The sequence below is a fragment of the Elephas maximus genome, chromosome 21 (genome assembly GCF_024166365.1).
Source record: "Elephas maximus indicus isolate mEleMax1 chromosome 21, mEleMax1 primary haplotype, whole genome shotgun sequence".
Taxonomy (NCBI): Eukaryota; Metazoa; Chordata; class Mammalia; order Proboscidea; family Elephantidae; genus Elephas; species Elephas maximus.
In genome coordinates, this window is record NC_064839.1 from 83,433,818 (window position 1) to 83,446,866 (window position 13,049).

The 13,049-nt window shown below is 42.2% G+C and overlaps 1 protein-coding gene across 10 annotated transcripts in view; it reads left to right on the forward strand.

The window, feature by feature from the left end:
* The first annotated feature begins 7 nt into the window (after nt 1-7).
* PRIMPOL (primase and DNA directed polymerase) overlaps nt 8-13,049 on the forward strand; it is a 46,807-nt gene continuing 33,765 nt past the window's right edge. For 2 of the 10 annotated variants that reach the window (XM_049864867.1, XM_049864875.1), the window contains exons 1-2: nt 11-1,287; nt 10,421-10,659. In XM_049864867.1, coding sequence (XP_049720824.1) covers nt 10,480-10,659 — 180 coding nt within the window. In that variant the 5' untranslated portion in view covers nt 11-1,287; nt 10,421-10,479. Of the gene's footprint in view, nt 1,288-10,420; nt 10,660-13,049 lie in introns of all 10 variants that reach the window. The other 8 variants (XM_049864871.1, XM_049864873.1, XR_007514733.1 and 5 more) reach the window with 8 other exon arrangements.

The window sequence follows — 13,049 nt, forward strand, 5'->3', positions numbered from 1 at the left end:
AGGCCGGGCCGCCGTGGCCACCCCATAGGCCGGGCGCGCTCCTCTTCCCGCCCCGCGCCGGGTTTGAAGGCCCCTTCCCACCACTGTGGGCGGTGCCCGCGCTCCTCTGACGACCCGCGGCCTTCCGCCCCGAGCGCGGGGTCCTGGCGACGAACTGGGGACCTGCACACCGCGCCGCGGCCAAGGCGCAGAGAAGGGAGGCGACACCTGGTCTGACGCCGCGTCCGACAGCCGGGATGAAGGGGAGCAAGTCGGCACCCGGGTTGGTAATTCTTCTTCCCCTCTGATAATCTGATGTCTTCCCTTTGCTACCCTCCAGTTAGCTTTAACCAAATCGAAAGCCTTAACTGTCCTGCTGGTTCCTGCCAATTTGGGGTCGCGGACTCATTTCCGAACCGGATGCAAACTATGAATCGTTTTCCCGGAAGAATATACCAACACACTTGAGCATGGAATGCTGCATAAAATTTCAAGAGGTTCATGACTTCCTGACGCCAAGTCAGGGACTCCATCTTAGGAAGTATCCTGCCCCAGCACTTACCCTATTCCAGTATAAGTCAGGGACTATATTCTGTACTTGTAGCCCAGGTGGCGCAGTGGTTAAGAGCTCGGTTGCTAACCCAAATGTTGGCGGTTCAGATCCCCCAGCCTCTACATGAAAACCCTATGGGGCAGTTCTGCCCTGTCCTATAGGGTCGCTATGAGTCGGAATTGACTCCATGGCAACGGGTTGCATTCTGTACGTAAATATGCGTAATTATATTTTAGTGCTCGTATTTTAGTGCTTATACCACGCTCTTACATTTTCATTATATATTTTCTTAGTTGTATTCTTTCAACAACCCCTCGACGTAGGAATTCCAATCCCCACTGGGCCTGCAGGAGGTGAAGTAGTTTGCTTTTGCTAGTAGGACAGTCACGGAAGTTAAACTCAGATACCAGGAATAAAATTTAGGCCCTTTCACACACATGGGTCACCATGAGTCAGGATCAACTCCAGTTCACCTGTTTTTTTTTTCTTTCTTTCTTTCTATTCCTCTGAAACGGAGAGAGAACCACTGTTTTGCAGTCCTTTTTCCTGCTGCAACAAAACTGAAAGATAGGACCCGCTCCAAGCAGTGATTCATTCAACATGACAGTAACTTTCAAGGAGGTAACTAGTATAGTTGGATGAACCCTTCTAACCCAAGCCTAAACCCCTTCCTGTGCAGAACAACCCCTTCCTGTGCAGAACTTTCTTCACAAGATGCTTCGAATACAGCATCAGCTGCAGATGTCTGTTTTCATGTAAGTTATGCTAATTTACTTGAATTAGCAAAACCTTAATTATAGCAAAATGGCTGAGCGGAGTCAATGTCTTGTGGCAAAGCCCAGTGATTTCACTTACAGAGGTGACATAATGATGCCACAACTTGATCTGGGCCTTCAAATGCCTAAAAGAGAAGACTAGGAAAGGCACAGTGGGGCATTCCAGAGGAGAGAAACAGGTGCAGGAGGACTCTTGGAGTGGGCCGGGGAGCAGGGAGTGGCCATTATTCCTCTGGTGAGAAGGCTGAGCAATGAGAAATAAAATGGGTAAGTTATTTAGGACAAGACTATGGAGATGAGTCCAGACTCTGCGAGGTAAACTGTATTGTGAATTTATTGATGCTAAGAATCATAAATGAGTATGCATATGAAAAGTTATGAAAATGGTTTCAAGGGTGACATAAGTCTGGCAGAGTTGTGCTGGTTGGATGGGAGATCCTGTGGAAAGAAAGGAGGAACTGGAAAAATAAACAACATATAACTATTTTTTTTTTTTTTATCTCTTACAGTAGATTTTGGGGAAATCTAAATGTAAGTTTTTTGTGTTCAAGTATAGACAGGCAAGGTAATATGGGGAGGGAGGGTAAGAAAACACAATTTTTATATGTAATTTCTTAAGGTATTATTCATCTAGAAATTAAACTTGTACAATATTACTATAAACAAATTTAAGTAATGTACTTTCCTCTGAAAAGTTTACTGCTGGGAGAAATAGTATAAATATGTTCTAAGAGGCCAGACAGGGATTGTCTTAGTCATCTAGTGCTGCTATAACAGAAATACCACCAGTGGATGGCTTTAACAAAGAGAAATTTATTTCTTCACAGTAAAGTAGGCAAAAAGTCCAAATTCAGGGTGTCAGCTTCAGGGGAAGTCTTTCTGTCTCAGTCAGTCTTCTCATCAGTCTTCCCCCGGACTAGGAGCTTCTCCACACAGAGGCTCTAGGTCCAAAGGATGCACTCTGCTCCCATCACTGCTTTCTGGGTGGTATGAGGTCCCCCACTCTCTCTTTGATTCCCTTTCCTTTTTATCTCTTGAAAGATAAAGGGTAGTACAGGCCACACCCCAGGAAATCTCCCTTTAATTGGGTCAGGGATGTGACCTGGGTAAGGGTTTTACAATTCCCCCTTAATCCTCTTTAGCATAAAATTACAATCACAAAATGAAAGACAACTACACAATGCTAGAAATCATGGCCCAGCCAAATTGATACACATATTTTTAGGGGGACATAATTCAATCCATGACAGGGATTGTATTAAGAAAACATCTCTAAATACTACAACTAAAACATAAATGCCAGAAAACACAAAATGCCGATTTTCGGGGCAGAAAGAAAAGTCAAAGTTCAGGAAGAGGAATTGACCAGTGGCTAAACAAGCAAAAGAAAGAAGCTGGAAGAGCTGGGCTAGGGAGATCCATGGTAGAGCTGATTTCTTGTCTCCCTAGAAGCCAGTGAGCATGAAGAATGCTCCCCCAGCCAGCTGCTCTTGGAAATTGGTATCATATCATCAGGTATCATAACTGCGCAAGACTAGACAAAAACTCAGAGAAGCCAGGGTTACTTGGGTGGAATGTCTGGGTCTTCTCTTCAGTTTCCACTGTCCTTTCACTACAGTCACTCTAAAAGGATTAAGCCAAGCATACTTTGCCGGCTGGAAACCCTGATGGCGTAGTGGTTAAGAGCTACGACTGCTAACCAAAAATGTCGGCAGTTCGAATCCCCCAGGCGCTCCTTGGGAACTGTATGGGGTGGTTCTGCTCTGTCCCACAGGGTGGCTATGAGTCAGAATCGACTCAATGCCAATGGGTTTTTTGGTTACTTTGCTGGCCAGCCTTTTTTCTGTCCTGGTCACAGTTAGTTGTAACATCAGTATCAAAAACGGTTAAATAAATATTTTAGTGCTATCTTAAGAAATATGTAAGCCTACTATTAAAGTATAATGAATACCCTTTTTCTTTGGAACTTGGAGACTGTTATCCAAGATAGTTAATGGTCCTTATGTGAAAAGAGGCTTTGATACACAATCTTAAAAGAAAGATACCAGAACCAGAACCCAGAACCCAGTGCCGTCGAGTCGATTCCAACTCATGGCGACCCTATAGGACAGAATAGAACTGCCCCATAGAGTTTCCAAGGAGTGCCTGGTGGATTCGAACTGCTGACCCTTTGGTTAGCAGCCGTAGCACTTAACCACTACGCCACCAGGGTTTCCAAAAGAAAGATAGCACTGTTTTTAGCCACAGTAGAAGTTCTTCCAAAATTGGAGTCAGTCCTCTCAAACCCTGACACTGCTTTATCAATTGAGTTGATGTAATATCCTAAATCCTTTGTTGTCATTTCCACAGTGTTCATAGCGTCTTCACCAGGAGTCGATTCCATCTCAAGAAACCACTTTCTTTGCTCATCCATAAGAAGCAACTCCTCATCCGTTAAAGTTTTTTCCTGAGATTACAGCAGTTCAGTTACATCTTCAGGCTCCACTTCTAATTCTAGTTGTCTTGCTATTTCTACATCTCCAGTTACCTCCTCCACTGAAGTCTTGAACCCCTCAAAGTCATCCATGAGGGTTGGAATCAACTTCTTCCAAACTCCTGTTAATGTTGGTATTTTGACCTCCTCCCATGAATCATGAATATTCTTAATGGCATCTAAACCAGGGAATCCTTTCCAGAAGGTTTTCTGTTTCCTTTGTCCAGATCCACCAGAGAAATCACTATCTACGGCAACTATACCCTTATGAAATGTATTTCTTAAATAATAACACTTGAAAGTCAAAATTAGTCCTTGATCCCTGGGCTGCAGAATAGATGTTGTGTTAGCAGGCATGAAAACAACATTAATCTTCTTGTACATCTCCATCAGAGCTCTTGGGTGACCAGGTGCGTTGTCAATGAGCAATAATATTTTGAAAGGAATCCTTTTTCCTGAGCAGTAGGTCTCAACAATGGGCTTAAAATATTCAGTAAACCATGTTGCAAACAGATGTGCTGTCATGCAGGCTTTGTTGTTCCATTTATAGAGCATAGGCAGCTTAATTTAGCATAGTTCTTAAGGCCCTAGGATTTTCCGAATGGTAAGTCATCGTTGGTTTCAACTTAAAGTCACCAGCTGTATTTGGCCCTAACAAGAGAGTCAGCCTGTGCTGTGAGGCTTTGAAGCCAGGCATTGGCTTCTCTCTAGCTATGGACGTCACAGATGGCGTCTTCCGGCATAAGGCTGTTTCATCTTCACTGAAGATCTGTTGTCTCGTGCTAGGCGTCTTCATCTAGCTATGGAAGTCCCAGATGGCGTCTTCCGGCATAAGGCTGTTTCATCTTCATTGAAGATCTGTTGTCTCGTGTAGGCATCTTCATCTAGCTATGGAAGTCCCAGATGGCGTCTTCCGGCATAAGGCTGTTTCATCTTCACTGAAGGTCTGTTGTCATCTAGCTATGGAAGTCCCAGATGTCGTCTTCCGGCATAAGGCTGTTTCATCTTCATTGAAGATCTGTTGTCTCGTGTAGGCGTCTTCATCTAGCTATGGAAGTCACAGATGGCGTCTTCCGGCATAAGGCTGTTTCATCTTCCCTGAAGATCTGTTGTCTCGTGTAGGCGTCTTCATCTAGCTATGGAAGTCCCAGATGGCGTCTTCCGGCATAAGGCTGTTTCATCTTCACTGAAGATCTGTTGTCTCGTGTAGGCGTCTTCATCTAGCTTTGGAAGTCCCAGATGGCATCTTCCGGCATAAGGCTGTTTCATCTTCACTGAAGATCTGTTGTCTCGTGTAGGCGTCTTCATCTAGCTTTGGAAGTCCCAGATGGCGTCTTCCGGCATAAGGCTGTTTCATCTTCACTGAAGGTCTGTTGTCATCTAGCTATGGAAGTCCCAGATGTCGTCTTCCGGCATAAGGCTGTTTCATCTTCATTGAAGATCTGTTGTCTCGTGTAGGCGTCTTCATCTAGCTATGGAAGTCACAGATGGCGTCTTCCGGCATAAGGCTGTTTCATCTTCCCTGAAGATCTGTTGTCTCGTGTAGGCGTCTTCATCTAGCTATGGAAGTCCCAGATGGCGTCTTCCGGCATAAGGCTGTTTCATCTTCACTGAAGATCTGTTGTCTCGTGTAGGCGTCTTCATCTAGCTATGGAAGTCCCAGATGGCGTCTTCCGGCATAAGGCTGTTTCATCTTCACTGAAGATCTGTTGTCATCTAGCTGTGGAAGTCCCAGATGTCGTCTTCCGGCATAAGGCTGTTTCATCTTCACTGAAGATCTGTTGTCATCTAGCTGTGGAAGTCCCAGATGGTGTCTTCCGGCATAAGGCTGTTTCATCTTCCCTGAAGATCTGTTGTCTCGTGTAGGCGTCTTCATCTAGCTGTGGAAGTCCCAGATGGTGTCTTCCGGCATAAGGCTGTTTCATCTTCCCTGAAGATCTGTTGTCTCGTGTAGGCGTCTTCATCTAGCTTTGGAAGTCCCAGATGGCGTCTTCCGGCATAAGGCTGTTTCATCTTCCCTGAAGATCTGTTGTCTCGTGTAGGCATCTTCATCTAGCTGTGGAAGTCCCAGATGTCGTCTTCCGGCATAAGGCTGTTTCATCTTCACTGAAGATCTGTTGTCTCGTGTAGGCGTCTTCATCTAGCTGTGGAAGTCCCAGATGGCGTCTTCCAGCATAAGGCTGTTTCATCTTCATTGAAGATCTGTTGTCTCGTGTAGGCATCTTCATCTAGCTATGGAAGTCCCAGATGGCATCTTCCGGCATAAGGCTGTTTCATCTTCACTGAAGATCTGTTGTCTCGTGTAGGCGTCTTCATCTAGCTTTGGAAGTCCCAGATGGCATCTTCCGGCATAAGGCTGTTTCATCTTCACTGAAGATCTGTTGTCTCGTGTAGGCGTCTTCATCAATTGTCTTAGCCAGAGCTTCTAGATAACTTGCTGGAGCTTCTACATGAGCACTGGCTGCCTCACCTTGAACTTTTATGTTATGGAGATGGCGTCTTTCTTTAAACCTCATGAAACAACTTCGCTTCAAATTCTTTGTCTGTGACTTCCTCACCTCTCTCAGCCTTCACAGAGTTGAAGAGAGTTAGGGCCTTGCTCTGGATTAGGTTTTGGCTAAAGGAAATGTTGCGGCTGGTTTGATCTTCTATCCAGACCACTGAAACTTTCTCCGTGTCGATAATAAAGCTGTTCTGCTTTCTTATTATTCATGTGTTCACTGGAATAGCACTTCTAATTTCCTCTAAGAACTTTTCTTCTGCATTCACAACTTGGCTGACTATTTGGCACAAGAGGCCTAGCTTTCCACCTACCTAGGCTTTGGGTATGCCTTCCTCACTAAGCTTAATCATTTCTAGCTTTTGAGTTAAAGTGAGAAATGTGTGACTCCTCCTTTCACTTGAACATGTAGATGACATTGTAGAGTTATTAACTGGCCTAATTTCAATATTGTTCTGTCTCAGGGAATGTGGAGGCCCAAGGAGAGCTCAGGAGATGGGGAGCAGTCAGAATACATATATTTATCAATTAAGTTCATTGTCATATATGGGTGTGGTTTGTGGTGCCGCAAAACTATAACAATAGGAACATAAAAGATCTCGGATCACAGATTACCATAACAGCTATAATAGTAATGAAAAAGTTTGAAATATTGTGAGAATTACCAAAATGTGACACAGACACAAATTGAGAACATGCTGTTGGAAAAATGGTACGAAAGCTTGCTCAACATAGTGTTGCCACAGTCCTTCAATTGGTGAAAAACACAGTATCTGCGAAGTACAGTAATATCAGATCTACGTAGCAATAAGGAATCAAGTGATTTTACATTGAAAAATAATTGTTTTTAATTGCTCCATTGCCTCAATCCTCTGAAATTTTATTTTTTTCTCAGGTATATCTAAATGATACATTTAGAATTTTATTTCTTCTTTTATAATTTATAATTTCCATGTGGATTAAATATGACTTTGAGAGGATAATCTTTCTTAGGTCTGTTGTAGTTGAAATTAAACTTGAAATTTATGGATAATATGCCCTTTTTTTCTAACAATGTCATGATATTCTTATCCTCTCAATCTTTTAAGGTGATACTGTTTACCTCCCAGGGAATATATCATTTACCAGTGAGTTTGGTGTTGCCTCAAACTTTTCTGCTAAAATTCAAGACAATATCTATCCCCTTAATAAGACAAGTTCTAGAAAAGCATTGGTAGAGGTACATAGGAATTTGCCCTCAAAAGCTTTGATGTATATTATTATGTCACTTTTAAAAAATAGTAATCTATCAGTTTCCCCATAGATAAATCATGGCATTCTTGTTGTTAGTTGCCGTGGGGTCAATTCCAACTCATGGTGACCCATGTGGGCAGAGTAGACCTGTTCCGTAGGGTTTTCAAGCTTGTAACTTACCAGAAGCAAATCACTAGACCTGTCTTCCAAGGCACCCCTGGGTGGGTTTTAACTGCCTGTCTTTCGGCTAGTAGTCTAGCATTTAACCAATTTCGACACCCAGGGACTTCTAAATTATGACATGTTGTTGTATGCCCTAGAGTCAATTCTGACTCATAGCAACCCCATATAACAGAGTCAGACTGCCTCATGGTGCTATCAGTGAAAAGGAAGACTATCAATTATTTCTGTGTGAAAAACAGCCCAAAACTTACTGGCTTAAAAAAAGCAACAAATTAACTTTTTCTTACAATTACGCTTGTTAAACCACTGCTAGGTTCACATTTGCCAACTTCTGGTTGGCTCATCAAATCACGCGGCCACGCCCAGAGCCAGTGTGAGGGTGGCCTTAGGCAGCCTCTCGTGATAGGAGGGATAGCAGAGAATTTATGGCTACCTTGAATCCACAGTGGAAGTCCTTCCCCATGCCTTCTAAAAACCTCTTCTCTTTCCTTTGTAAGCAAACCATAATCCTAAAGTAGGAATATATTGCCTAGCCCCTCACCTTGGGAACAGAAATCATATGGGAACAGAAATCATCCATTACCATAGACATCCAAAGCAAAATCTAGCAAATATTGTAATTTCTGTTCATACAGTAAGTTATCCTCCCAATTTAAAGTTGTATTGACAGAGAAGAGGGAACACTGGATAGAAACAAAGAAAAAGGAACTAAGACCTGCACAGTTGTACCTGGAAATGGATTTTACACTGGACAGTGATAGCACAGAAATGGCGTCCAAGGTGGTAGCACCATGCTGGGCCAGGTAGATAGCACTTGATTAAATAAAATGATTGTAAGAAAAGTCATAGTGATACAAAGAGTACCTATATTTACGTAAGACTTTGTAATTTATGGAGAATTTCTCTATATCCTATCACGCTTATCCTCAGGGTAACTATATGAATTATTTAAGATGATGCTGATTCCCATTTTGCAGTTGTTGAAGCTAAGACCCAGGGCACTTCATTAACCTGTCCAAAATCATAGCACTGTTTAGATGGAAGAGCCAGAATGTAAGGATATCTGATAACCAGGTATCTTAGTTTCCTAGTGCTGCTGTAACAAAAATACCACGAGTGGGTGGTTTTAAAGAACGGAAATTTATTTTGTCACAGTTTAAGAGGCTGGAAGTCCGAATTCAGGACACCAGCTGTAAAGGGAAGGTTCTCTCTCTCTTTTGGTTCTGGGGGACGGTCCTGTTTTAGCTTCTGTAGCCCCGGTGTTCCTTGATGATCTTCACATGGAGTCTGTCTCCCCCTCCTTGTGGGTCTTGTCTCTGCGTCTGTGCTGTTCTTTTGAGCTCAGAAATGATTAGGTTTAGGACATACCCTACAGTGATGTGGCCTCTTTACGTAACAAAGAAAACTCTATTCCCAAGTAGGATTATATCCACAGGTATTTGTTGTTGTTAGGTGCCATCAAGTTGCTTCCTACTTCGTAGTGACCCAGTGTACAACAGAATGACACACTGGTCTTGCATGGTCCTCAAAATCATTGCTGTGTTTAAGCGCATTGTTAGAGACACTGTGTCAATTCATCTTGTGGAGGATCTTCCTCTTTATTGCTGACCCAAAGTACTTGAGACAAAGTCCTACCATCTTTGCTTCCAGGGAGCAATCCGGCTGTACTTCCTCCAAGACAGACTTGTTCATTCTTCTTGCAGTCCATGTTGTTGTTGTTGTTAGGTGCCATCGAGTCGGTCCCGACTCATAGCGACCCTGTGTACCACAGAACGAAACACTGCCCAGTCCTGCACCATCCTTACAATCGTTGTTATGCTTGAGCCCATTACTGTAGTCACTGTGTCATTCCATCTCATTGAGGGTCTTCCTCTTTTCTCCTGACCCCGTAGTTTACCAAGTATGATGTCCTTCTTGAGGAACTGATCCCTCCTGACAATATGTCCAAAGTGTGTAAGATGTAGTCTCGCCATCCTGGTTGTACTTCTTCCAAGACAGATTTATTCGTACTTTTGGCAGTCCATGGAATAGTCAATATTCTTCGCCAGCACCACAATTCAGAGGCATTAGTTCTTCTTCGGTCTCCTTATTCATTGCCCAGCTTTTGCATGCATATGATGTGATTGAAAAATACCATGGCTTGGGTCAGGCACACCTTAGTCTTCAAGGCAACATCTTTGCTTTTCAACACTTTAAAGAGGTCCTTTGCAACAGGTTCTATTGCAGTCCATGGTGTATTCAATATTATTTGCTAACAACATAATTCAAAGACATCAATTTTTCTTTGGTCTTCCTTATTCATTGTTCAGCTTTCGCATGCATAGGAGGCATTTGAAAATATCATGACTTGGATCAGGCGCACCTTAGTCCTTAAAGGGACATCTTTGCTTTTGAACACTTTAAAGAGGTCTCTTACAGCAGGTTTGCCCAATGCAGTATCTCATTTGATTTCCTGACTGCTGCTGCCGTGGGCATTGATTGTGGATCCAAGTAATATGAAATTGTTGACATCCATAGGTATAGGGGTAAGATTCCAACACTTATTTTGGGGGCACACAATTCAATCCATAGCACTAGCCCTTTTCTCTTTCCACAGTAAAATTTTATGCAAAAAATAAAATATGTGATGCAAAATAAGCTTTAGGAGATGAGTTTTGAAATTTTACCAGACAAAATATATTCAAAACAAATTGATAATCCTTTTTTGTATTTTTTTGTTTTAGTAGTGATTGATAGAAATCCTGCGTGAACTAGGATTGGTTCTTTCTGTGCTTCTGAACCAATGAAGAGAAAATGGGAAGCAAAACTGAAGCAAATTGAAGAACGAGCTTCCCATTATGAGAGGAAACCTTTGTCCTCAGTGTATAGGCCAAGGTTATCCAAACCGGAAGAACCGCCTTCTATTTGGAAACTGTTTTATCGACAAACTCAAGCTTTTAATTTTGTTAAAAGCTGTAAAGAGGTAACTATCTCGTCTCCTTCCTTTTTTTTTTCTTAAGAGCTACAGAGCCCTGGTGGCATAGTGGTTAAGCACTTGGCTGCTAACCAAAAGGTCGGCAGTTCGAATCCACCAGCCACTCCTTGGAAACACTATAGGGCAGTTCTAATCTGTCCTGTAGGTTTACTATGAGTCAGAATTGACTCCACGGCAACAGGTTTGGTTTTTGTTTATACCAAGATTTGTAAAAAATCTGACTTGTCTTCATCTTAGGTCACATATTATACCAAGAGAATTCTTGGTATCACAAGATTTAGGAATAATATCTCAGAATCATAAACCATTTAGTTTATATTAATAATGGAAAAGAATGCTATATGTAGTACCAATTAGTTTATAAAGGAGCCCTAGCAGGGCACAGTGGTTAAGTGCTCAGCTGCTAACCTAAGGATCGGTGATTCGAACCTACCAGCTGTTCCTCGAGAGAAAGATGTGGCAGTCTGCTTCTCTAAAGATTTAGAGCCTTGGAAACCCTGTGGGACAGTTCTACTCTGTCCTATAGGGTCACTGTGAGTTGGAATCAACTCAACAACAATGAGGTTTAACTGAATATTTGTAATGACATTTAAGTGAAGCTGTGTTTTGAGGAAGGGTGGTCATATTCATGGGCTGAAAGATAATAGAATGAAATTGCTGTCAATAAAATTTAAAAAATACAGAAATATGAGGAAATAAATGAATGGAGTGTGAGATTTTTAGAAAGAAGAGACAGGAGAGTTGAATTTAAGAGATAAAGGAAACAAAAATGCCTCAAACCTCATGAGCTTAGAATAAGGCCTAGAACTTAAATCAAAATGCCAAAGCAGACTTGCCCTTTCTTTCCTGCTGCCTCCTTTTGTGCTTTGGCGTAGTAGAGTGGATTTATCCTGGCAATTGCCTGCACAGTAGGTAAGTGAGAGCAAGAAGTGCATGCTACAACCCAGCCTCACAAAACAATTAATAAACAAAGCAACAGATGTGTATCGTGCGTCCTTTGCTGGGCACCGTGGAGAACGTAAAGAGGAAAAATGAAAAAATGAGGTGAATATGTGAAATCTAATATAAATATGCTCTACCTCTGATCATAAAAGAAAACCAAACCCACTGCCGTCAAGTTGATTGCGACTCATAGCAACCCTATAGGACAGAGTAGAAGTGCCCCGTAGAGTTTCCAAGGAGCGCCTGGCGGATTCAAATTGCCAACCTCTTGGTTAACAGCCGTAGCACTTCACCACTAAGTCACAAGGGTTTCCCCTTAGATCATAGAAGTCATAAAAGTTAAAAGTGCTATAAGCTTTTTAGGAGGGGCACCCTCTTTCCGTAGTAAAGAGAAGCTCACTCTAAAGTTTAGGAAATATAAGAAAAACCTTCTTTACTCATTTTGTAAATTCAGGCATCAGAATTTAAAAGATTAACAGAAGGCTGATTCATTTTAACTTGTATTTAATAAAACATGCAATGGTATGATCACTGGGCTTTCCAATTACTAGTCAATATAACTTACCTCAAAAACATTTTTAACAGAATCAGGTTAACTGAGTCCTCCTATGGCTCCTTACTCATATGCAAATGAAAGTTTAGTTCCTCTGTAGGCTCCGCAGCTACCTTTAGCTAAATGGAAACAAAAGGAACTTATGTGTATATTCCTTTATTTCAAGACAGTCTTTATGACAGCAGACATAAAGTTAGGTTTAATCAAATACCACAGTGATTAGCCTTAAAAATTTGTTCCCACAAAAATTTTTATATGTACTAGAGAATTTTTTTTTCTTAATGAACTTAGAATACTTTTTTTTTTGTGCTTTGGGTGAAGGTTTACAGAACACATTAATTTCTTATTAGACAGTTACTATACATGGTTTTGTGACATTGGTTGCCAACCCCATAACATGTCTACTCTCCCCCTTCTCAACCTTGGGTTCCCTGTTACCAGCTTTCCTGTCTCCTCTTGCCTTCTCATCCTTGCCCCTGGACTGGCATACCCCTTTAGTGTTGTTTTGTTTCTGTCTTTGGCTGAAGGCAGAACCTTGGGAATGACTTCAGTACTGAGTTAAACTGGTATCCAGAGTTACACTCTTGGGGTTTCTCCAGTCTCTGTCAGACCAGTAAGTGTGGTCTTATTTTGTGAGTTAGACATTTGCTGTACATTTTTCTCCAGCTCTGTCCAGAACCCTCTATTGTGATCCCTGTCAGAGCAGTTGGTGGTGGTAGCTGGGCACCATGCAGCTGTGCTGGACTCAGTCTGGTGGAGGTTGTGGTAGTTGTGGTCCATCAGTCCTTTGGACTAATATTTTCCTTGTGTCTTTGGTTTTCTTTGTTCTCTCTTGCTCCAGATGGGGTGCGACCAGTGGATTATCTTAGCTGGCCACTCGCTA